Source organism: Calonectris borealis, chromosome 19 (genome assembly GCF_964195595.1).
Source record: "Calonectris borealis chromosome 19, bCalBor7.hap1.2, whole genome shotgun sequence".
In the NCBI taxonomy this organism is placed as follows: Eukaryota; Metazoa; Chordata; class Aves; order Procellariiformes; family Procellariidae; genus Calonectris; species Calonectris borealis.
In genome coordinates, this window is record NC_134330.1 from 8,851,665 (window position 1) to 8,878,665 (window position 27,001).

The window sequence follows — 27,001 nt, forward strand, 5'->3', positions numbered from 1 at the left end:
GAGCACGAAGGGACATGAATACTAACAAATTCAGAATAAAGTTACTGAACATTTTTAAAACAGAGCATAATTATGAAGACTCAAGTGCCTCCCCTCATGTTAAGACCATTTTTCTGGCTTGTCAATGAAATCCAAATAAATCAAAAATGTATTTACACATGCTATGCTTTAATTGTTACATAGCTTGTATCTGTGTCCCTCTGGCCTTCTCCCATCACAGAGTCATCTGGGAAGAAGTACTGTTTCCATGGTGTGGAGCTGGATTATCCTACACTGATTATTCCACTCTAATACTGATCTTGGTGGGCTTCTGAGACAACCTGTTGCACCTTCTTGGGTACGCACAAAGCACTTCTGTGTCAGATAAAAAAAATTAAACTGCACTCCAAGCAAAACCCTCCATATCTGATGCTGAAACTAGAGAGCTTTGTATTCCTGAAGGCAAATGAGGTGGGAAGGTGAACAAAGACGAATACCACCGCACACCCCAGCACAATGCAGAAGAGAAAGGCAGGTGTTGGAGGCAGACTCCGCAATTGCCAGAGGTAATCTGGCAGCCTATCTGCTCTGGTTAATGTATAATGGCAGCTCCAATTGCAACTCCTAAGGAGAAATTGGAAACTAATCATTACTCTCTTTAGCTTTCCTTTGCATAGACCCAGATTTAACATCATCTTGCTCCTTCAAGGATTATTTTCAACCAGCTTGGGAGTCTCTGTGGATCTGGAGCTGAACAGGTGGCGCTGTGCAGGCTGCCTATGTCAAAAACTGCAAGAAAGGTTGATTATTTTAAGCTACCTACAAAGCTGGTTTTGCCAGGGCTTTCGTTCAGTGGGTGCTGCCAGCATGCACACAGATTTTCTTTCCAAACGAGTCCAAAACTGCTGTTGTCTGAGTAGGTGTCTTGCACCTTTGCTCTACCTGGTCCTTGGAATAAGCTGTCAGGTACACGTATCCCCTTGCAAGTCAAAGGAATTTGGCAGTCAAGTTGTCATTTCTGCCTTGGTAAAGCCTTTCTTGGAAGTGAGACGAGCTGGACAGACCTTGTTACAATCCGGTGACAGAGCCTTAGGCAGCTGTTGCAGGTAAAGGCTGCTCCCACACTACAAAGACAGAAGCCTGCACATTGGTGGTGGGAGAAACCCAACACTTTCCCAGGTTCATTTCTTCAGATGACCTGCTCAGGGACCTGTTATAAAAGGAAGCAATCATTACAGGAAGGGCGAAGCTTCCCCGAGGCTCTCCATTCATTGCTTTCCCTGCCTGAAGCCATCCCCTGGGTTTGCCAGGCTGAACAGGACTGATAGCCCATGGCAAAATAACAGATCCTTCGCTCAGATCTAGGGACAACCTTCCACCTTCCTCAGCAGGAGCACAGAGAGTGCAGTGACAGTGATAAAGTACCACAAAACATGTCACCTCAGCACCTCGGAGCCTTCTCTAAAGCAGAACCACCACAGCATGGATCAGGAGGGCAAAAAAAAATGGTCAGACCCCAAAGATACTCAGATAACCCGACATGAACACAGACTTCTCCAACTTCTCTCTTTACCAACATAAGGGAGAGTTTGATTACAAAGGCACCCACCCAGGAGTGAAAGGCACATTCCCACTTGCAAAACATCACACTTTTGGCTTCCCATAAATAGCATAATTGTCTTACAAATGCAACTTTTATGTGTTTGGTTTTTACTGTGGCATAGAAGCAGGTGAGACAGAAAGACAGGAACATAGCTGATCATAAGATGCATTAGGATATACAGCTAGGAACTCACTATAGATATAATATACAGTGACTACAACAGAAAGACAACAGACAGACAAAACCACCCCAAGATTTCTCTTTGCAAGCCAAAAGTCAGCAAGAACAGTCTCCAGAATGCAAGTAGGCTTCAGACAACATGACGAAAGGCCCCATCATGGCTTACAGAGATTATAAATGACCCTTTATATTATATACAGATGCTAGCAAGAAAGGTTTAGGACTTTTACTGGCATGCATCCAGGATGGCAGAGAATATATTGCTTATTCAAAAAGAATATTCCAACCAAGCAAACAAAATGATCCAAATAGCAGCTTCTTTAGGGCTGGGTCTGTCAGATCTCATGCATGCTCATCACCAGCATATTTAGCACGATGTCCTGCAGCGTCTTGTGGAATTAGTCTTCCACTGCTTTGCTTAGAGAGGCAAGTCTCACTTGGTCCATTTTCCCCAGCCATTTCCAAAGAGATGCCCTCCTCTCCCACCCTATTTAATTCTTGGAAGACTTTCACAGACAACTGAGGATCTGCAGACCATGGCCTGCAAGCTACTGGTTTAGACAGTTTCAGTCCAGGGCTACAGACCAAGATCTCGCATCTTGATCACAGATGACAACATGTCGTTCCAGAAAGAATACGAGCATTGATGCCAGCAGATACCAAACCATATTTACTGTGTAGGTTCAGACATTTCAGGCTAACTAGAGCAAACAACTCAATAGTTTGCTTCCATTTAGCAATACTCTGAAAACGACTATCCTGAGCTTAAATGGACCCTTCCCTCAGCAGATGCTGGGAGGGAGCTGCCTGCTCTCTGCTGACTCAGCAAGAGGAGTGATGCATGGCTTCAGGCACCGGGACACCGGAGGAGACAAGAAAACCTAAGAAAACCTAGCGTGCACGGAGCAGGCTGAGAGGACCTGAAAGGGCAGCTGGACTTACACAGGGAGCTTGAGCTGCATTTTGCTTCTGTAGGCAGATGCCAGGGAGGAAGCCATATTCTGCACCCCACCAGCTTTCCGAACCTGCTGCATACCTCATCAGAAGCCTTATTTGGATGCACAGTTCATCCCCTGGAGATTCTGGATGTCTGTACAGCCTGTAATCCTACAGCGAGAGAGAAAAGGGACTGCACAGGGTGGAGAAGTGTACGGTAACAAATACTCCAGGTAAAATACTGTAAGTTCGAGAACAGCCATATACTCACATATCAAAGCTTAATTCCTGGCTAGCATGACTGGATTAGCTTAGAGCAATCATTTCACAGATGGGAAAACAATGACAGACAGCAAGCTTCCTCTTCCCCCCTTCTCACATTCGGATTTGCACAGTACTGTCTCCTAAGCCCACCACTCAAAGAGTACATAAGGGATCCCTCCATCCATTCGCCCACTGTGAATGCTTAGAAAGACTCACACCACAACAAACTTACAGAGCCATCCCCAAAAGCTCCTTTCCTAGTCCAAACTGCTGGCTTTTATCCAAACTTCTCAGACTCCTAGGGGTCCCTGGAGGACCTTCTAGGGGGTTTGCAAGAGAAAAGCCAACTGGTTGTTAGTAGGCTTCATTTCACTGGACAAGTGATCACAAACTGAACAATGTCAGAAACCACTGGGCTGAACTGATCAGGACTCAGCAAGTAGCCTGTTTAATCAGGAGCGTGCAACTTGAAAATGAAAGCAGCTACATTCTTGCCTAATCACTTCTTTCAGTGGGACGACAGTTCAGCTCCACACACAAAACTGACTTGCTGCCGTGCCCTGTTAAGGACAGACCTACAGCAGGCAACACCTACCACACACAGGACCTTCTGGCTGATGCGCTCACTGGAGTGAAGGACGTTGCTACAACTCCCGATATCTGTGGCCTTATAGCACATCATGCTTCTACCAGCATGAAATGCTGCACTTTCAGCGGAGACAATCCTACAAGTTAGACTCTGAGCAAAGCCATTTATGCTGTTGTAGAGATAAGTAAAACGGAAATTTAGTGTGATTTTAGTACTTCTGATGAAAGCATATACAACAGACTACAACAGAAGTTCAAATTTGACTTAACTGGCCAAGACAGAAGCAAGCAAAGTCTTTCTGGGAGGGGAAAAAAACCAAAACCACAAACAAACAAAAAAAAAAAAAGCAGGATTGTTTCATCAGCACCTGTTGCAAGTATTTGGGCATGAATTTACCTTCCCCACTCCCAATAAATATTACAGAAGTCTCTCAATAAGGTTGGCATTTCTGATGCTTGTGATTTACCCTAAAGCTTTGTGCTATGTAAACAACTGCACTGAATTATCTTTTTGTTTCCATAAGGATAATGCACTGTGTGTTATACTTAGCAGAGATCAACATTTAGGGCACAGAAAACAGTAGGAGTGTTTTGATAGCTAGATAGATTTCCCCAAGTTTCCTCATAACATTTTTCACTGGAGCTATCAATTTCCCTGCAATCCTAGAGAGGAATTTCAATAAAATCAGAAGGTCACTGACTTTCACTGGGAAAAAGTTGCCGTTCTGACTCAATGAAAGCGAACTGTGCCCTTTTCTCTGTGTAAATAGTACAGCATCCCATTTGCTTTGCCAGAACAGCAATCCATACGTTGTGTGCTGGAGCCCATAGTTAGGAGAGGTTAGTTATTTATATACTCCACTGAGGCTAGGAGCAGAAGTTGCCCTCTACATGCCAAGAAATCCAGATTCAAAGGCTGCCAGGCTCACTGGGGTATCTCTTCCTGAACTGTCCACATTATTCCCTTCTTATTCACAAATACACACCTCCCTGAATGTGCTTTCACTCTCATCAGGATCAAGTTTACCAGCTAATTCAGTTGGCTGTGACCAGACTACTCTTTACTGCTGTGACCTGGCTAAAAAGGAAACAATCACATCACATGGTACTGGAAAGCTCAGATAAAAACCAAGCTGGGCTTAAGTTTCTCCTGTTCTTGACCATATTTGTGCTCTCCCCAGGCAACTAGGTTTTAGGATCCAAGGATGTCACTCAACTCATTGTCGAGCAAAGAGCCAGCCACAAAATTCAATTGTTAGCAGCAGTCTCCATAATACTAGAATGTTCAGAGTTGATGGATTGATTCAGGTCTGCAGATTGATGCACCATTGCTAAGGAATCCATGAAAGACCACCTGGCAGGGGCAAGGGTGTGGCTGTACACAAGCTTATGATGGCAAAGTTCAGTTCTAAGCAGAGTCTGCTCTTCCATTACAAAGTTTTAAGAGATCTGCAAGTCAGAAGATATGACAAGCTGCAATAATCTTGTTGTCAATATTGATGTTTTACGCATGCCTTACTCCCACTGAGTACTTCACAGTCACTAATAGAGGTTACCCTGACTCCTGTGAAAAAGGGAGAAAAATCTTTGTAACAGCCCATTCATTTTGGGAAATGAATAAAACTGGAAGACTGCTGGTGTTTCTGAAGCCAGACAGCAGCAGCCATTTGAAGCAGCAGAGAGCCAGAGGCACGAACAGGAATAAGACAAGTTCCAGGTCTCCCACTCTGCTATGTTGGTCAGACAAAGATTGGAAGGAACTCCAATCTTTCTGCACACACCACCACCCCCCCACCCAATATAGGACTTTGAAAAAAGTGGCCATAAAAATAAGTTCTGGCTATCAGAGCAAGATGGGACAATTTATCTAGGTACCTCCCAATAGCATAACCCTTCCCCAGGGGGCAATATGTTTCTGTGCTTAGTGCACTTCAAATACGCAGTTGCCAATAACAGTCTTAAGTTTTCCCACACAAAGTGGATTATCAGAGACTGCTGGAGGGAGTTTAGTCCTAGAGGAATCTTTACCTTAGGAGGAAAATGCAGTTCACTCTGCACAACAGCTTTAATCTTCAGCAAGTTCTGCAGCCAAGCACATTTAACTGTGCTTTTCTTGCTTTGTTGTGTGCATGGTTGACCTTCCAAACAGCATTACCTCGAGGGCTGAACTCGCTTCAATTCATAGGAAACTGCACAAAATTTTGCCTTATCCTTCTGCAGCCATTGAAGTTACAGGGGTTAAGGGAAAAACCTCTCCCTACTGGAATTATTAAAAGCCTAGAAGCAGAATAGCCAAATAGTATGGAGCCACGGGTGCAACTCTTTTTCAGAGACAAAGAGGGAATCCAGTTCCCCAGAGCAACAATGAGCTTCTTCAGCCATGAGACCATTCCTCTTCTCTTCCAATCCCCCACCTCATTCACAAGGCACCTTCCAACTGCTGTAACTAATGAAGGAGGGGCTCTGAAGATGATAGCACTCATCTATTACACACGCTTGATTCATTTGTACAGTAGATCCACCCTGAACATCAGCACTAATATAAATGCAGAATATAATAGAGGCAGATGAGGACTTAAAAAAAGTTGAGCAGGCAGGTAGCATCAGAAATAAATTAATCACATTCAATACATGCACCTCTGTGCCTATGTATCTGTTTATGCATGCATAAGGGGAAAGAGGCGAGAAGGCACAAGGAGTGTTTCTCTAGCATAAAGTCCCTCTGATTTATACCCACTACCCAGTTCCTCTCAGTTTGCTAGTGGCATGTTCCAACTGAATCAAACAATAAATATGGTTGACCTGAACCATAATTATCTTCCTCATGAAAATGGAAGAAGTTAGTCCATGACTGAGTGCTCAGAAATAAAAGGGGGGGGTTCTCTCCTTTGAAATGCTTTGCTTTTACAGGCATTCTTCTAGGCACTGAACTGTTTTGCTGCTCCCTCCCCCAAGCTTATCGCAATCAATGAGAAGATAGTAGTTTCCAGTGTTCACAGAGGGAGGAAAGAGGAAATGTACAAAAATAATATCCATGGAATCTGTCTTTGTTAAATTAGATTGACTTGATGGAATTTGGCATTCAATATCCATGCAGCGTGGAAATCATGTACAATTACAACCAAGTATGTCATTTTTGCAACATAAAAGCTCCTTGAATTAGAACCTTTCAAAAGAAGAACCCGAGTCTAAACATTTTTGCACAGCTGGATAACCTGGTTGTAGATAGGTCTCCTACCTTCATATTGCCAATACATCCGTAGTATTGGTTTGTTTATTCCTAGAAAGCCTGACCTTGAAAGGAGGGGTGAAGTCAAGGAAAAAAATATCCTTAAAGACCTTGACTGAAAGTATAGAGCTAGGATTTGGAACACCAACTATTTGTCTGAAATATACCCCTGTGTTCAAAGACAACATTTGGCACTTGTCTATGTGTCCTCCTCTGAAGATCTGATCTAGAACTGCTTAAGTTGAGGACAGTGGCCCTGATCTTCATTAAAGTATAAGACTAACTTTGATAAAAGTTACACCAACATAAATTCATTCAGAATTAAACTCTAACTTTGAATTAGCAGGAGGTGGAAGGGGAATTGTAAATGGAAAAACAGGACACTAACACACACCTACTTGTCCTCAAAACCTTTGCAGAGAGAAAAACATTAAGAAAACAAGCATAAGGAGTCAGCAACCCTATAACAGCATCCTATGCTTTACTAGTGCTCCTGTGTTGCTACAGAGCCATCTCCACCATCCATAAAGTCAGTACTCATAGCTGTCTTTAATTCCCCTTGCTACATTACATCATAACAAAACAACACTTCGCACAATTTGAGTCCTCCAAAGCAGACAAATCAGGCTCCTGCTGGTTTTCAGCATCTCCTTCAAATCACATACTTAGCCCTATAGGGCCTGTATCTGCATGCATCAAGAGCTAGTCTGCAAGGATTGAACAGGGTCTGCTCCCGAATTTATTTTTTGCCTATAGATCTCTGTACAGACAACAGGGCATCTTTGTGCCTCACATTCAGCCCTCTGTTGCCAAACTCACAGCACTTACCAGCAGCAATGAAAGCCACATGCATGACAGGAACACAGGGACTTTGCCTAAATGAAGCAGTGTTTTTCATTAGCATTATACTGGCACCAAAACCCACAAATTACAACAAGAACAAAAGGCAATGTCAAAAGGAGAGCACTGAGCGTATCAAAGAAAAAAATTAGGATGGCACGATCAAGTCATTGCTTCCTATTAATTGAATGATGTTAATCTGCCCATGTAACACGCATGTTTCAGGTTTTTCCTGGAGCTGAACAGTAGAGATATTACTGTCATTGGAGACAGGTACAACCTTTTGTTAGCTAAAAAGAAAAAAAAAATTGAAGGAGATCCCACAGACAAAACATTGCTTTTTCTCTTTAAGGGAATATAGATTTGTTTTCCTGAGCCATTTCAACACTCAAAGCAGTGTCCTGTAGGCCCAAAAAGGCATTGAAAAGCAAATCAGAGCATCAGCTTCGGATTCACAAGCGTTACGATGCAACTGGAAATACCTGTACAGACAGCTATGTCAGGTAAACAGAACCGAGAACGCTTCTAGAAATACTTCTTCCATCTGCCCTCCCTCCTCTTTTCCTGTGGCACGTTACAATTGTTTCATTCAGTCTAGGTCTTCAATTTGTTCAGCAACTTGTAAAGGGGTTTGTGGGCTCTGCTATATAAGGAACTATGCAGCAGATCTTTCTGGAGTAGTTATCTACCATGTGGTTGCCCATCATTGTTGGGAACTAGATTTCATGAGCCAAGGGGACTCTTTGAGGAGTGCAGTCGCAATAAGTGTGCACGTTCAGCTCACCTCAACTTCTGTTTCAGGTGATTACCATACAAAGAGCCAGATGTGACAACATCCTCATTGAAACTGCTAACGAAACAGTCTTTCCTCAAATGCAAGAAAACCCTACAGCTTTCCAATGTTTCCAGTGCTGGAGGAGATGATTAGAAATAATAGTCTAGACAAATCCATCTACTTCTACAGCTCCGAGATCAACAATTCCTCTTTTCTCTTTTTGATTTGTCAGCTGAGCCACTTGCACTCAGTGAGGCAACTGAAGATCAGGTACCCATCAGCCAGCATTTGCATTAGGCCTGAGACAAGACTACTGCTGGTGCTCCAGGAAGATTTTTTGGAGACAGCTGTACCCTACCAACATGCCTGTACTCCAAGAGCAAAGCATTTTTCTCCAGTAACTGCTCTACTGATATGCCAGGTCATTCTGATACCAGGCTGTGTTGCATGGAGTAGATAAAAGCAGGTTGCCTTTCGCTTGCCCAGCTCAGAGATCCCCAAGATGCGCCACGCAAAGCCCAGTTCAATAAAAACAAAGCCTTGCAAAATCTGTCTGCCTAGGTATTCAAAGTGTTAATCAGTCTAAAAAACAAAACCCAAAGCCTGTGTGTTAATTTGCTATTTAAATTGAAAACTTTTTATTCCATGTCTGCCATGTCTGGCACAAGGCTGTCCTGGGCGTTACTACAATAAAAAATAATTTGGAAAATAATCCTATTGTTCCAGTCACACCCATGGGAGTTTCATGTGTAGGGAAGTAGGAACATCAAAACTGAGATCTGTTGTGCGATCAGAGAGCTGAGTTTGCCCTTTACAACAGTCAGTTTTGATTCAAGTGCATGTTGGGAGAGAGATCAGAGACAGTGAGCTAAGGCGGGAGGATGTCTCAATAGCTTTAAGGTTAATAAATTCCTACTTGCACAGCCTAAAACTCTCAAAAATCATCTTTAGCATAGTAAACTAGCAATACCCTTTACAAGCACACGTCCACACCCATGGGTGGTTAGGTGATCACATCTTTCCTTTCCTTGCCTCCTTCTCAAGCCAGTCATTCCCAGTGCCCATGTAAATGCAGTAATGAATTGCCCTAAAACACTCCCAGTTGCCGGTCACGAGCCCTTTCAAAGTGCTTTCTCTGTACAAAGTGGAAGCCTCATTCAAAGCTCCATGAGAATATAACACAGCTTGGATGCGGTAGTTACAGGCGCACAACAATCTGCTATACCAGCAACCTCCTTTTCACCTTTCTCCAGACTCCCACTCTTACACTCTGCCGACTGCATTGGTCCAAAGCCGTAAAAAGTAACTACACGGCAGTTGCTGTACATCAGCTCTTCTGCACACAGTAGTTCCAAACCCCTGCTAGTGAACACTCCATATTGCCTCAACAAGTTTTAAGCTCACTCTGGAGCAGATGGTATACGTTTCAATCACACATTGCATTTCGATATCCGTCTATAGATAGACTGTACAAAGACACCTAGAAACAAAGTGCTTTAACTACCTATTTTCAATTTTAAAGGTTCTTCTGCTTTTAACACATCTTCCTAAGCTTTCACTGGTTTTGGAAGCAGTCTCCATACCTCACTTCTAGCCAAGAACAATTATTTGTGTTCTCCTTTTAAACCTTGCTGCAATCCAGTTTGTTCATTAGAAAAAAAAAAAATCTTAAAAAAAGAAACCCTTTCTCTTGTGAACAGAAACACTAACACCTTTCTCTATTATTAAAAAATTCTTGAGCAATCTAAGAAACCGCTTTAGTGCCTTGGTGCTTTGGAAGCCTCTATTTGGAAAGGAGAGGGTCTTGAGGGAGGAGATCTACATTTCGGTATCCAGGTGGAAAATGGGTTTGATTTGGCCAAGTAATAACAGCCGAAAAAAAAACTCCGTAGCCTGTGCACGCACAGTAGATTCCTTAGGAATGATAACACTGCCTTGAAACATTCCCGAGTACACACGTGGGAAACCGGATGGGGAGAAAGCAGCACTGAGCAAGAGAAAGGGGACAGCAGGAGGTCCGAAGGAGAGATACAGACATTTGGCCAGAAAAATTCCTGCCCTGTTCTACGGGGAATTATAAGTATGGCAAACTCTATTAGATGGGGGGTTGTAGAGGTTTTTTGGTTGTTGTTGAAGTTTAAAATTACCTGCCAATGCAAAAGAGCAGGGCAACCTAGCTGTCTCCACCAAGGCAAAATGGAAAACTCCACAACAGCATTTTAACCATGAATTTGGTAAGGATGCAAACTGACGCACACAAATGATCCATCCTCCTAAAGCAAAGACTTCACAGACATCCCTTGCCGCTCTGCTGGGAATAGGAATGTCTAGAGTTATTGGTGAGAAGAGTCTCAGTCTATGCATGCAAAGAAGCAGCAATTGACACTAGATACAGCCACATCCCATTTTAGACACACACTACTTGCAAAAGCTTGTGGTAAATTCAAGGCAAAGCCATTAAAGACAGCTGACCTTTTTTCTCCTCTCCTATTTCCACAGATTTCTTCAAAAACAGAACATTCAGAGGGTGCAGAGCCATACAAAGAAGAGCGTGGAAGATAAAAGCTTGATTAAAACAAGCAGTTATGACCTGAATTTTATGGATGGGTTACAGTTATTCTGTATTTATGCTACCTTTTTTGTAGTTTGGGAAGAACAGCATACTGTTGCTTTACTTACTGCGGGCAAACCAGTAAACCTGTGAATGACACATGGCTGCTCAGCAACAGTCTACGGTTTATTATTTCACTAAGCACGTATGCAAACAGCTTTCACACACCACAGCTAAAACTTGCTTGTGCTTTTTCTCCCTCATACATGAGAGTTTTCCTTTACAACTTTCAGTACAGCTTGGAGAAATCTTTACATGCAGCATCTCAGCAAAGGATGATGCCAAATACAGCCACCCTGCAAGCAAAAATGGCAGCTGCCATCACAACAGTGCTCACGTGACCCATTCATTCATAAGAAAGCATATAGGGATGCCATACACCAGCCAAGTCACTGAACACCAGCATTCACTGTACACATCAGTGCTGAATGTCAAATTAAATGGCTGTGACAGACTCATGTCATGTACTTCTTGCAGCAGAAAAAACCTGGTACGAGTTTCAGTTGAAACCACTCTTCGCATAGCAAATCAAAAAGGTTGGTTGAGCCTCGAAGCAGGGAGTGAAGGAACAACAACTATTGAACTGTTTCCCCTTGCTGTTGATATGTCCATGGGAACAGTCTATTCACTTACTCAATTATTACTGGCAATATCTGAGCCACAAGCCATGTGGAGAGTGTGCAGTTCCAGTCAAATACTTGTGTGGGGATTGGTGTTGGGTTTTGGGGGGGGCGGGTTTTGGGTTGGTTGGTTTTGTGGCTGTTTTTTTTTTTTATTTTTAAAAAAAACAATCCACCAAAAAAAACCAAGACACAACCACACACATCAGAGCTCACGAAGGTGCCCTGCAAAGCGAGCCTTGCCTCCACAGGCCGCAGAGATGCTCAGATACAAATCAATAACCCAGACGTGGGTAGCACAAGGCGACTCCCAGGCTCAACCAGGACACCAGCTGAAGTGTCCGATACAAACCAATCTAGTCTCTAGTTGCACTCAGCTCAAGAGACAAGTTGTGATGATTCCTATCATTTCCACATTCCCACCTCTCCCCTCTCTTCCCACCCAGTGCAGGCAGATACAGCTTCATCTTTACCTTCCCAAAGGTTATGCAGCAACTCCAAAAGATACCTAGGAGCTGAAAGTTTACTTTCAGCAAATTTCTATAGTCATCTGTAGAAGCTGCTTTGAAAACCTCCTAGTTCAGACACCCATAACCACTTGGCAGGGCCTGACATTCATAATTAGAGAGCTTGATTGTTTCAAAAGACATTACCCAAGAAAATGAGTATGTTGCTGCGGTCCTTGCAATAAATTTCCAATGGGTTTGGTTGCAGAGGTCTTGAAAGGGTTTTAGCAGACTTTTAATTACACTATCAGGACTCAAGTATTTTTCTGGTGCTTGGCAAAATGGGATCCTATTATTTCTGCTCGCAATGCACACTCATTCAAAGCTTATCCACAGGCCTACAGCCTAAGAATTCCTACAACTTTGTAATCCAAAATTTTTGTATAATTTGTGATATACATTAGTGACTTCCCGTAACAGTGGCCCAAGAGAGAGCATTTTACTGTGCGATAGTTTAAACCATTTGGCTCAGTGCTGCATCCTGAAATACACTGCAGGGAGACAATATATATTGCTGCAGGTTACGCTGATTTACAGCAGCATTAAGCCAAGTGCGGTAACATCCTACAGAGCCAATTTGCCTTTTTGCTCTCTGCTATACTTCAGACGCTGCATGGGAACAGAGAAACTTTGCAGCATCACAGCCCAGACCTGCCTTTGCTCAAAGGCTGGTACTGTTCGGTAGCACCAGTTGTTGCAGGCATTTTTGCACTGACCCCATTGGTCAGTGCTGCTTCTATAGGCATGTTACACATTCAGCCTCCCACAAACCTTTCATTGCAGTTGGGGGAAAGGAAAGCACCACAGTCTGTGCCATCACCCAACCCTCTGCTGCTGTTCAGTCCAGCCTGCCCTGCTCAGCACCGCTCTCTCCCACCTTGCCCTCCAAACTAAATCCTTCTCTGCAAAGATCAGGCAAAGACTAACTCCCAAAGACCAATTTCAGTCATCCAGGCTCCAAGAGGTGCAGTAAATAGGGAGCACAACGACCTCTCTTCTGTAAGAGTGGAAGTTTATACAAGTGCCAAGTATTATCATTCATAGATTTATTATCAACTTCTGCATATATTCATATACAATACTTTGGGTTTCGCAGCTTTCCCTCTAAGATATAACCACACCCTCATGAAATACTCCCCAGAGCCTTCCCTTACGTGAAGGGAGGCATTACTATTCCCATTTTATTTAGGGGAAAGAAAAAAGAGAGAGAGAGAGAACACTTGCAAGTCTCAGTTCCCAGACCTTGTGCTGGTCTATAGAATATACACTGAGCATTTAAACAAATGGTCTTTTTCTTGGGAAAGAGGGTGAAAAACAAAGCCTTATGAATCAGCCAGCTGATAATTAAAAGCAATTAAATCCAGATCACTTTAAGCTGCACATGAGAATCTGAACTCCTCAGATGCTGAATTCCTCTGCCGACCAGAAAAGCCAGGGTCACTTGCCCAGCTGGTCACTATTGTTCTGTCCAATAAAGTTTGTCAGGAATGCATGTTTAACAAAATACAGAGATTAGGCATAGCAAAGAATGCAGCTCCCCCCTCAGTGTTTAGGTTAGTGGGGTTTGCCATTTCGAAATACTAAAGCTTAAGCATATCAGATTTTCTCTGTCCTGTACTGCTAGTGCCAGTGACAGACACAAGCTGACAGCTCAGTTCTCAGGATGACTGCCATTTTAGCTTTAAGTTCATTAAAAGCAGTATAAAAAGTTCACCTGCAATGACCACTAATTAAATCAGTGTTTTCTTGGGGATGTAGAATACCAAATAAGAAAAGCTCTCTGTACCTCCCGTGCACCAGAAACTCCTGAAGGGCAATTTAAACCAAGCCAGAGACTCAAGGGACAAAATTTTGAGAACCTTGCAAGAGGGTAGCTCATCTTCAAATGTCTTAGGATATCCTAGATTTCCAAAAGGAAATCTGGCATCCAGTGACTAAATACAGAATCAAAATGGCAATGATCTTCCTAATCTGACTTAGCTCCTGACAGTGCAGAACAAGGATCTTTAGCTCAATTTACAAGAAGGTACACAAGACTAGAGTCAGATGCAAAAACGTCACAAGAACAAGTTATACAGATCATCTTGCAGAGATCTTCAGAGATCTTGCAGGAACACAGCTTTTACCAAGTCAAATGCGCTGCACAAGGCGGCTCTGATACCTCACTGGGCCAAGAATTTCTCAGCTCAAAAAAGAATGATATTAAACAGACTGATATTTGAGACTCATAAGTAGATTTGCAAAGGATATAGTCCTTGGAGAACTGTGTGTAAGAAGGTTAAAAATAGCCTGGTTACACCTCAAAGTTAATGGCTTATATTTGGTGATGCCAAGGATTCATAAGTTCCCCTGCAGGGGGTACGGTAGCTCGCACTGTGTGAAGTGCAGTTTGTAAGAAGCATCTAAGATCCTGTTACCATGGCAGTCTCTCCTCTCTTTCTTCCTTCACAAAAAGCTGAAAAATAACTTTCTGTCAGAGCCACATAGTAAATCTGGAACAGGTACAGCTGAGATATGGAGCTGCCGACAGCCAGATCTAGGTGTTTTCTTCTAGGAGGGCCTTTTTTAGTCATCCTAGCACAGCAACAGAAACCTTATTTTAGTTGGTATCACCTTCACTGTCACCTGAAAATGCAAACAACTCAAAGTTTGCACAAGATACAATGATGAGACAAGCAGCCAGACAGCCCACATTGAGCAGGGTGGCAGAAACCAGACCAGTTCTAGGGAAGCAGAAGAGGGAATTGGGCAAGAACACCACCAGGAAGCCAAGCAACCTGAGGCAGGAGGAAGAGAAGTGGCATCAGATGGGAAAAACAAAAAAAAACCCCACCAAACAAAAAGGTGTTTTTCTTTAGGGAAAACACAAGCTGAATCTCCCTTGAGTTGGAGTGATAAATTCATGTCAACCCCCCTTCACACACAGGCACACTGGAGAGCTGTTGGTAGAGCTGTCACCCATTGCTGCCTCAAATGAGGATTTGAAAAAGCTCCCTGTGCTCTGCTGTGTTTACAGCAATAATGAGAGCCTGGAGGAAGGGGTTAGAAACATCTGAGTTTAATAAGGGCTAAGCAGCACACAGCAAAAAAGAAATGTCTGCCCTTCCGTTCAGGGCTACCACACCCCACCAAGCACCACAGCACCAGGCCAATGGGAGACTCGGCACGGAGACGTTATGTCATCCGAACAGCCGCAGCAGCCCATCTGCCCCAAGCCTTTTCGCGATGAGAAGAAGCATTCAAACCAAGCTGAGAGCTCCCAGCACCACACTTTTGAACGGCTAAATAAGCAAAGTCCTGTGGGGAAAAAGCAGATGTTGACTGACCCCAGGCACAAAACAAGCCAAGGACAGAAGGGAAGTTTTTGTGCAGTGTCTTAACTGAGCAGCTCCATCTCACAAGGTCATCACAACAGGGCAAAAGGAGTATTTAGCTCATTTAGCACCTATGCTGCTGCCTTTTCTTAGTCCTAAACAGCTCTACCATCCAACACGCACAGGGTAAGGAGCATCCTATTCCTGTTTCTCACACAGAACAGAAGGCCAGTAACCTTAGTACTCAGGTCCTGCAATCGCATGTGCTGCACCCCCTTTCTTACTTCTACAGGGTCCACCCCCAAAACTGTCCTCACATGAAACAGCTATCTTTCATAAAACGCCTTTGCCTACACTGCCATTATGAGGCATTCTCTTCCCACCACACATACTTGGTCTTTTTATTCCACTTGGAAGTGGAAAGCAAGAATCAAGAGGTTTTGACTTTGCAGATGGAGAAGACAACTCCCCTTTAAAGTGCACGTATACCAAAAAAAAAAAAAAAGGGGGGGGGGCGGACACCCAGAAGAAACAGGACCAGACCTGTTCTTAACTCTACAGACTCAGTACAACTTGGTTACGTGACCATGTCCAGGGGGATATTCCCCTGCCTCATGATTTCATTGCACTGGCATTTCTGAGATGCTCTGAGCAAACACGTGCCTATATCTAGTGCAAATACTGCGAAGAATATCACTTCCACCCAGTTCCTAGGGGCAGAAAAAGTTGGAACTGATTAAAAAGACATCTGACTACATAACCTGATGTCAAGATTGGACATGAATAGATGCATTTCTATGTAGTGGTACCTCACATTAGCTTTAAAGTTTTGACAGATGGTTTGTTTGCTCAGCACGAAGGAAGGTGGCTGGATAATGACAGCTTTACTCAGCTCTCACAGGACACATGCAGCAGACCACAGAGAAGGGAAGAGTTCTATGTAAGAGAAACTCACAGATAGCTTCTCTTGTTAGCTTCAAATAGGTTTCAAAATTAACTACTATGATTTTAAGTGGCAGATCCTCTTTTCCAGATAAACCACAAAGATATGGAAGAGGAGACTGATCTATCCCAAACATGAAACATTATGAAGTTCCCTTCAGCTTTTGTCTCAGTAGCATCCATTGTGTGGACCTCGGGGTGAAAGTCATTTCTAAAGAGATAGGAGAGTTTTTTTCTTTGCCAGAGCTACGATTTCCCTGCTTTGGAAGCTGAAAAGGAGTCTCAAACCTGAAATAGCTTCCTATTTGTTGGTCTTCTCAAAAGGATTCAACTATTCTCAAATAGCCAGGCCTAAGCATTACAGGCAACACTTTCATCCAAGCACACCCTTTACTTATACATCGGTTCATTTCCAAGAGGAGGAAAATACTAAACTTGTCAAAAACAGCCAAAACATCTAAACCACGTTATTCCGTGCAATAAATTGCAAGTCAACAAATAATTGTTTCTTCCTAAAAAGGAGATAAGGAACAAAAACAATAGGGAACAATATCACACTTCTCACTCCTGTTCCTTTCTGTAGTAGTATTAAGGACTCCAATTCAGATCTGTGCCACACTGTGCATAAATACACTAAGCAGGAGCTTTAGTATTATTCAACTATATAAAAAGTTGAAAAATTGCAGGACAGTAACCCAATTAGTAGCATTATGCTTTTTTTAACTTTTACAGCTATGATCCTTAATAGATTCTTCGTGATATCTAAGTTGGCACAGGCTAGCTTTATGCTGAAAGCCTCAAAACAAATATTATGCCTCAGTGAATGTAAATTTAAGCACTGTCTACATCTAATTCAAAGTGAACTGAGAGCTTTGAGCATATTGCAGAAATGAGGTCGGGTGAATTTTAGTATTACCCTACAGGAGAGGTAGTCTATGCTTTACGAAACAATAATATTTCCAGACATGCTACAGGTCTAATGCAGGAAAGAGCATGAGTAGCTGGTCCATTATTCTAATCCAGCAGACCTAAAGCACTCTGTGCTTTCAGTCTTTCATCATTAGCTCAAAGTCATTCTTCATTTTTCCCCCTTTATCGAGGCACAGCCCAATAAAACAAAGATGTGAGTAAATATTCTATGATCCAAGTGTCACAGAACTGCTCCCCGCAAGCAAAGCTGTGAAGTTTCTAACCTGACATGGTTTGACTAGGATTTTAGCATACTAACAAGCTCAGCTTTGAGAAAATGAACAAATAAGGATTATTGAAAGAGACACATTTGTTAATTTATCCAAGGGGCGCACAAGTTCACTGCCACCCATTGCTTTGCCTCTCCACTCCCTTTTTCTTCCTAGAGCTGGTAAATGAAACCTACATGAGAGGAAGTGATTCACATAAGCAGCTGGAAAGGCAAGACAGTAGGAGATTTCCTAAATGAATACAATTTACTGCAGTAATGACAGTCACGTCTGGTATTTCAAAGCCATTCCAGCGTTGCTAGGTCCTTACACTACCATTGGCTTCACTGTTAATTGCATTGCAAAGTTACAGCACTGAACCCTACAAGTCAGATGAAGATCATATGGCTGCAGAATCCAGGAAACAAACACCGGAGAGTTCAAGGGTTTGGTGATGAGCTTAAGACCTTCTGACCTCTTGGTTACCTGGGTAGGGCACTTCAAAGGGGAATTAACGCAGAGGACTCAGCGTGACACAAATCCCAGTTTGTTTGCTTGACATCCTCACACAGTCCATAGCAAACCATAGAAAACCAGAGACCTCAGGCAATGAGCAGACTATTAGGTGATGGAAGGAATGACTCAGAAAGCAAGATCCTGTCAGTAAAAGGAAAAAGAACCACATTTCTCCAATATGTATAGTTTTATATTCCACACCCACTTAAGAGCCACAAGAGGTTCAGAATTTGGGGCTGAAATCAGGTTCAAATCATCTTGCTCTGGTAAAGACAGAATTAACAGACAACCATCAGGAAAACTCCAAATACATGTTCTGAAAGTGCTCTGACAGACTGCATAAATCAGGATACTAATTTATAAATCACCTCTTAATATTAAGAACAGGCTTCTACCCACACTTACTTAAAAGTACTAAAACCTCACCTAAGACGCTGGGGGTTGTTACAGTACAGTGCAGTTGTGCGCAGTCCTTCAGATGGGGCTGGGGAGGAGCAACTCCATCCTAGCACAAATGTGTAATTGTAGGACCAGGCACAATGCAGGCAGCTATTTTGAAAAGATCTACCTATAACAGGTCCACCCAGACATCTTGATCTTGAAAGCCAGCCATTCAAGTGACCTATTAGGAGACTGCTAGGCTCAAGGAATAACTGACAATGTATTTCAAGCATCACCTAAACATCTGAAAGCATCAACACTTCAGGTTTTTCAGGGGGGAAAGTAAGACACGCTATAGTACAGGAAAGCTGATGTCAGTTTAAATATCTTTCCCACGTCAAAGCAGCACACAGAGCATGTTTAATTGTTCCACTGAATCCACGGCAAAGTGATTCACCCTTTGACGTGGAGTAAACCATTGGTAGAGGCACAACCGGAACCCAGGTCTTGCTCTCCTGGGCTGTGCTCTGACGCGCATATGCGGCAACAAGAAATGGATGAAGCCACCTGGTCTTCCATGTCGAAAACTCTGCCTCTAGCAATCAGGAGTTGCACTTACAGATTTCAATTGACCGATACTACTTTCCTGTCCATATCCATCCTCAAGAAACATCACTGCTGTAGCAAGCACTAGGAATTACTGTGTGACAAAAATATATACTGATTTGTAATTACCAGAACGCCTACTTGGACAGTCCTGTTATTTGTAATATTGTGGTTCTAACGTTCATTCATAGGAAGAAATTTTTAGGCTGAGGTGTAAGTGTTTTGAAAGTCTATCTATCACAGTTGGACTTTGCATCCACCCCAGCTGACTTTTGTGATGCTACTGTAAAGCTAGGAGTAAGAAAGATCATCCTACGTTGCTTTCTGGTTCGTGTTTGGGGGTTTTCTTTCAGCTACCTCCACCTCACATCCAAAGAGGTTTCCAGTCTAAGCACTGCATCTAGTCTCAGAAGTTTCTAACTCCGACATTTGAGTTCACAAGGACTTGATGCATGACTCATTTGAAACTACAGGAAAATAGGATGAGAAGTTAAGCTGGGAGAACACCAATTCCAAAGACAACTAACACAGATGCAGGCGTTCTTTGAGAACCAAGCTACTTCCAGCATGAAAATAAGCTTCCCTTAATTCAGTTAGCAAAGCTTCTCATGTCCAAGTGTGGAGGACAACGGTTTCTGTTTGGCAGACAGCCCCTCCATTCTTATGCTTTGGGTAAGACCCACTTCCCATTCTCATTGCCTTAACACAGTAGCAAGTTAGAAATGCACGTGCTAAATGTGAATTTCAAACAAAATAGTGAGGCTGCTACAATTTATACAATGCCAACAAATGCTGCTGCTTGGATTTCAGTCATTATTACTTGCATTATTACAGAAGTTCAAAGCAATTCAAGCACATGCAAAGATAGACTGCAAGTGTCTTTAGTCTAATAACCAAGATCTGTCAACTGAAGCCAACCAGAAGCTAGAATTTTCATTTTAAAAAAAGGAAACAAAGCAAGCAACATTCCACCAGAACAAATATTCCACAATTTCATTTTGAAGGATGTGAATAATTTTTTTTCCTCCAAATTTCCCTCCACCACCACCCCCTGCCCAGGGTCTTCATTTTCTGGCAGAAAAAGTGTTCAGCAGTTCTCAGAGACTCAGAAGCCCATCTCCGAAACAGCCTGCAACCTAGATACCAAGCTATACCATTATATCAGCTATTGAGTTTTGAATGGATTTCTAGGTGGAAGACAAAAGATTCCAGCAACTTTTTTTTTTTTTCCCCCCTTAGAGAAATACAACTTTTATGACAAGCTAATTTAAAAAAAAGTGATAGCAGATTCGTGTCTTCACTTGCTGATCAAGGACAACTGAAAGGAACATGGTGTATCTTGCATCAAGGAAACACGTCAGCTGTAGAGCATCGCATCAGTTTGTGCTCCAACATACCAAAACCTGGAGCTGCAGCAGTAACTGTCAAGGCTCTGGCCTGCTTATACTTGGCTGATGGTACCCAGGAAAAGTGCCAGAAGGCACTGGGCAAAGCACGCAATGGGAAAGTTGCAGAAGAGAAAGTGAGAATGGCCATGTAGTATCATTAATAGTAATCACCTACCCACCATCTTGTGTCCTCCGCAGCCTCTTCAGGGCAGAGGCCAGCAAGCTCTGCTGTGACGGAGCTGCTATTGTTTCACATAATTCAGGTGCTACTAAGATCCCCTGTTTAGATGGCAAAAGGGACACTGAACAACATAAACAACAGTTTATACCAGTCTGATTCAGTCCCCTGAAAAAAGGCTTCACACCCACATAGATCAATGTCAGATTTTAGAGCAAAAAGCCTCATTCTTATCCAGCACCATATTAAATGCAGAGAAGCACAGCTATCCCAACCTGAAGCTGCACCCTGCAGGAGGCTCCCCCCAAAGGTCCAACATTGTGGCTGGGTAAAGTTTTCCCACACAGATTTTCCCATCAGAAAGTGAAGCTGTTAGACATTTGCCAACAACAAAACTCCACCACTCAAAGGGAAATTAAAACATACAAAGATTGCTTCAACGTGTGATATTTGACTAAGCAGTTGAATTTTTACTTCAAAACATTCACCAGTGATTTTCCCCTTCCTTCAATTTTTTATTTCCCCCTCTGCTTTAAACTAGAATGGGAGATTCTCACATGGCAAAGTTCCACTGGACAAAAAAAAAAAAAAAAAAAAAATCTACCAGCTTTCCCAACATCATTGTTTAAATCAGCTTTAGATGGTTTTATACAACACTTTATAGACTTGGAGAGGGACGTGTTCCCCTTACAAAGCATCAGCTATCCAAACAACTGAGGCATGGGAAAATCATGCAAGAGTGTGAATTGGGGAAGGTCTTTGGTGAGCAGAGATACAGTCTGCATTCATGTAAGTGTGGTAGCTCTGAACAAAGATCTGCAGGCTAATAGATATGTAAGACAAATGACATGTGGTTCTCATTGCAGCTCATGCTTTGGGAAGGGGGTACCTTGGAACAGATCCAGCTGGGATAGGTTTATCCCATTACTCTCCTATAATTTTCTGCCATTTCAAACCCTTTGACAGTTACTGTAGTTTAACATCACACCCCCTACAGACTGAGGCCTGTTTGACAGGCCAGCAAACAAAACCACCCCCACTTGGAGATGAAATATGCACCATATGTGAGTACCGTGCAAGGCACAAGGCTAGCACCCACTCTTGTACTTCTGTGACACGCCGATGTAAATCTGCTGTGTAGATGCCTTATCCTAATTCCCAGCCCAAATAAGCGGGGCTAACATAAGCCCTCCTCCACAGCAGCGTAACTCATGCATACTAGGTATTAGCAAGGGGTAGAGGAAAAGAGGTAGAGACAGGATGGACGAGCCCTGAATATTAAATTCCCAAGTCCCCATTTAAGGGAATCGCACGGAAAAAAAAAGTGAAATTCAAGAACAACTGGAATCAGGTTAAGCCACTCTCTCGCTTTATACAGTGCGGCTCATTCATCTGAACAGCTGTTTCACCTCTAGAGAAATACCCAGAGAAAACAGAGGGGAGGGGGAAAAGCCTAAATTGTTTGCTCGACTGAAGAAGCAAGATAATGTAAATCAGTTTTGATTTACTGTAAGTTTATAAGAAATTGGTTTGGGTGAGGGGGAGGAGAAGAGTGGGAGGTTTGGTTTTAAACAGCTATTTGAAAGCTGCAGCTCTTGAATAGAGATCTGTAATTAAGGTCTTTCCTTTGTTGAGCTGAACAAGATTTTCCTCGCAGCCGAGGGCTATAACAGTTCCCTCTGCCGGCATCACCAGTGTCCCGGTTCAGGAGGTTTTACGGCTCCGGCTGTGCGGGGACACGCTTGCCCGCGGACCCGGCAAAGCCGCCTTCCCCTCCCCGACGGGTTGGGGGAGGCAAGAAGGGGAGAGTTTGCGGGTTTCATTTGCCAAAGCCCAGCTCCTCGATTGCTTCATCGCTCCCTGCCCCTGAGAGGGACACTGCTGCAGGCAGGTAGGGAGCCTCCCCCACCCCATTTAGGATGAGGGCAGCCCAGCCCGGCTCCCCGAGTGGCAGCAGCGCGGCAAGCCCCTCACACCCTCCGCGGGGATCGCTGCCCGCGGTTTTGCCGTGCCCGTTGCTCCCCCCGGGAGCCGCCGGGGAGGCGGACCCGGTCTTACTCACCGGCGACTGGCGAAGCCGCTGCCCGGCGAGCCCGAGCTCTGCTCTGGGTAGTTGTGCTGCAGGGTTGATGCTGGGAATTGATAGAGGAAGCCAGTCCCTAGCGCACATCCATGCAGGCAGCAGCACCAGGACAAGAAAAGAGCGAACTGCATTTTTGCAAGAACAAGGTTTTCCTCCCGCCCCCCCTTTTCCTCTTACACGGCACGGCAGGCGCGGGGCCCCACCGTGCCTCCCCCGGCCGAGGTCACGGCGGGATCCCACGGCGCAGAGGTGCCCCCGTGACCGGGGACCGCGGGCAGGGGTGCCCGGGACACAGGGACCGCTGCTCCGGCTCCCAAAGGGAAGCCCCGTCCCTCGGCAAGCCGAGCCCCGGCGGCGGCGACTGCTGCCCGCGCAGGGGGTCCGGGGCCAGCGCGGCTCTTTGCGCCCAGGGCGCACACTCAGCCCCGGATGCCTTTTCAAATTTGGCGAGGTTGGTCCGACTCCGTCAAAGGGGGCGTGGGGTTTCGGCGTTAACCCTTGCCAGGCCTCGCAGCAGACCCCGCCGCGAAGGGGCTCCCCGTCGGTGAAGGCGGCCGGACACCCCGGGGCCCTGGGCCGAGCCGAGGGAGGCGAGCCGCGGCCCCGCATGGGCACAAAACCCACCGGGGCAGCACGCTCACACCCGGGCAGCGCTGGCAGCATCACCACGGGAAGCCCTGGCTCAGCAGCAGCTTGGGCTCCAGCTGCCCTGTCAGCAGGCAGTTCTGGGCACAGGCACGGAACACACCCGGGGAGCCCCGATCCCAAACCCGAAACATCGCTGACACAGATCACCAGGCCCTGCATCTGCCTGATTAACTGACAGCCAGTTTGAGGGGAACCCGCTACACTTCAGCAGTGCACCTCAAACACCCAAAAGCTGATGCCTGCTGCTATGTTTGCACTGCAGAAGTTACACAGATAAAGTGGGAAATAAATAATTTTTATGATGCTTCGTTCACAAGGTAACCAGTGAAAAAGTAATCTCTGCTTCAGTATGTGTATCCCGCTCATTTTGGCATCACACATAAGCACCCAGGATGGCCCTGAGCTTGGAGAATTGCACAGTCAACCCCAGCCACAGACAGGAGGAATGTTTTTGCAGTCATGGAAGGATGTGGGTGTTTTGCAAAGGCAGTACCCCGAGAAGGAAGCCGGCAGCAAGGCTCCCTCTCTCTACAGCAGCTGAATTTGAGTTGAAAGCCGTTGTACATCCCCCATTTGGTGACAGTGTCACAGACCCCATTTGCTGGCCTTTCAGTGTCCCCTTCCCAGCTCCGGAGGAACCTGGGCTGTTGCAGCTCACTCACTGGGCAAGCAACTGAACCAAACACCACAAGGAGTGATTTAATTTTTAAGATGACACAATTGTGTTTCTAAGTTTTTACCTTTAGATCCTGCAAGCTCACAGTACCCCCACTCTGCACCTTCGCTTTTTGTGCGGCCATCCAAAGACAGCCCTAATTTACCACCAAAAGCAAGTCTTGCTAGGGTATCCTTGGAGCCTTGGGCTTCCCTGTGGGACTCTGCAAAGGCACAGACCTTTTCCCCTCAGAGGCAACACGATCCCTGCGAGATTCTGCAGCTAGAAAATGATTCCTACAAGATACTGGGAAAATGGCTAAGTTCATCCCTCACCCGCGGGTGAGCACCTACCCCTTCCCCCACGGTGCCCACCTCCAGAGCCTGCACACAGAGATAAATAGCCCCTGGCTGGAGCCTGTAACCAGACAAGTTTAGACTGCAAATGAGGCACCAGGTTTTTAAACAGCCGCTGTCATTAATCACTGGAGCAAATCACACAAGGAGGCAGGGGTGCAGTCTGCTCAGCACGGCCTCTCTGGGGTTGCCCCACAGCTGCCCTTGGGGTGTCCCAGACCCGTGTCTGGACCAGGCAATGGATCAGCACTCTGTGGACTCAAGGGGAGCTCAAAAGGTCTGGTCCAGCAGCATTGAATTGCCAAGCCCACTCAGAAACAGCTACTATGTATTTACAAAAAGCCCTCAGCGCCTGGAGCTGGGACGTAGCAGGGCCCTCTGCCCGCAGCCCTGGCTCAGGTCAGCCTGAGCACCCTTCCCTTCAGTGTCCCCTCAGCAGGGGGAATTTCTTCCCTTCCCACCTCCCACCCCCAAGAAACACACAGCTCCCAGCAACTCACCCTAGGATGTTCAGCCACTCAGTCATTTGCTCAGAGTCAGTTCTCAGGAAATCTCTGCTCAGCCTGACAGGGTAACAAAAAAAGAGGTTTACTCTCTGGTCTCCCTTCTGGTAGGGCTACAAACTGCCTCAAATTCACCCTTCTGCTGAGAAAGCAGTCAGGAGCTGCAGCACTCCCAAAACACTGGGCAGTTCTCTGAAGCTCCCCTGCCCTTTAATCTGAGTGATCATCCTCAGCTGTGTGTGCACAGCCAAACTGGGTGCAGCTGGACCCCCATCCCTGGCAGTTTATTGCAGCTCTAGGCTGTGGGCTGAGGGCCTGATTCAGCCTCTTGTCCCAAACACACTAAGTTCTCTCTCCTGACAAGCTGGGATAGAGCATTTATCAGTATTTAACAGCACTAAATGGCACCAATATCTTTCTGACCCATTCTCCTGGCTCGGGTTAGCCCCTTCGGAAGCTCTTCGCAGTCTTCAAGTCTTAACTGTCCAAGAGCATTTTATTTTCGGTTGCATGCAAAATTTGCTGCTTCAGCCTTCATTGACTTTGCAAGACCCTAGGAGATATTAAACACAGGTGATTAGACAAGACATGATTCTGGCAAATTATTAGAGACATCTGTAGGAAGCTAATGTTCTTCCTATTTCATGAACTGAGAGACTGGAGACCAGAGGTCAAATGACTTTGCTCAAGACTGCAAAGAGCTAAAAGCAGAGTCAGAAATAGAGCTCTGATCTCCAGGCTTCCATTACTTCTGCCCTGTCCCTAATGCACACTTGCTTCTACTCTCTATGGCTGATTTAAAATGAAAATGAAGAATTAACTTCCAAGCTGTTTTTGGAAAGAGAGAAGAAAGGGTGATATTGTCTACTGTAAGGGGAGAATTAAAGATGACATTTCATTTTAGTCCTTTGGATATGCATAATATAATCAAACACAATAGCAGTAATAAATGAATATTTTTTCTCCCCACGGTGCTTACAAGTGCAACATATTCTAACAATTTCTCAAAACTATGTTGATAAATTGGAAACACAGTGATGGAGGTAACAAAGACAGCCAACAAAAACATAATCCATTCAATTTATCAGAGGGACTAGCTTTGAGAAGAGAACCCTTGAAATCCGAACAGTCCTATTCTTATAAACCAGATATGTTATATTTCAAAATATAAAGCTACACTCTTTATGCCTATGCTTAAGCATGTTAATTAAAGATTTGCCCAGGCAATCAGGGCTAAATAAGTTATTTGGATGTATTTCACCAATTCAGTTCAAGATGGAAGAGGCAGGGTGCATGCTGGAAAGCCACAATGCCTGGAAACACAGAGGGAAATAGTAAAGCGGCAAGGGCCAGGTTTTCAATTTACCAACCCTACTGACTTTGCTATCATGAAAAAGCAGTCCCTGGAGGGCCTTCCTCAAACACTCCGCTCACCTTCCTTGCAAATGACAGCCTTACACTGTCATGTCAGAAAACTAATCCATTGGATATGTGTGGGCACATGGGGTTTCACATGGTCTGGAGTGTTTTTCAGCTTCTTAGTCCATTGGGCATACCTGAGACATAAGACATCAGAAACTGTTCTGTAAAAACATATATAATTTCTTTAAGCATATACACCACTTGCAAGCCAGCCAATGGGGAAATACAGACAATAAAAGGACCATTCAAAGTTTTGTCTGATTTTTGTTCCGTTGCAAAGGAAAAAACTGGAATGATACAGCAAAAGAGGGATTTGTTTTCTACAATGTTTTCAGTTTGAAAGGCGGCTCAAAAAGGTAGAAAAGCACTGTCGTACCTGTAAGCAGAGTCCAGCTCCGGAACTGCAATGCCATCTCAACTGTTCAGCACCACTTACAGTATTACAAAAGTAAGAAGTTAGCTGAAAAATAGAGTCACAATATTGTTAGAATCATGGCAACCAAATTTTGAAAGGCCCGTCCCTTGCATTTTGAGAGTGCACTTTTCATGTGGATACTAAGAGACCAAAGGAAAAGCAGCTTTGTTCTAGCTGATAAAACCTTGTGGAGCTTTAGAATTATGAAGTGTCCTTTTGAAGTTAGAATGAACTCATTGATAAGGCCATCTAAAACCAAAAATAATTGGGATAAACGCCTTTTAG

The 27,001-nt window shown here is 44.3% G+C and overlaps 1 protein-coding gene and 1 long non-coding RNA gene across 2 annotated transcripts in view; both read right to left on the reverse strand.

Annotated features, from left to right (window-relative positions):
- COL26A1 (collagen type XXVI alpha 1 chain) overlaps positions 1 to 22,848 on the reverse strand; it is a 180,033-nt gene extending 157,185 nt beyond the window's left edge. Inside the window, exon 1 of the mRNA XM_075169133.1 lies at positions 22,697 to 22,848. Coding sequence (XP_075025234.1) covers positions 22,697 to 22,848 — 152 coding nt within the window. The remainder of the gene's footprint in view (positions 1 to 22,696) is intronic.
- Positions 22,849 to 25,347: 2,499 nt separating this feature from the next.
- On the reverse strand, positions 25,348 to 26,749 carry LOC142090667 (uncharacterized). Its single transcript, XR_012676620.1, has 3 exons — positions 26,678 to 26,749; positions 26,314 to 26,435; positions 25,348 to 25,432 (listed from the first exon to the last, which is right to left on the reverse strand). It is a non-coding gene; the product is annotated as an uncharacterized LOC142090667 (long non-coding RNA).
- Positions 26,750 to 27,001: the final 252 nt, after the last annotated feature.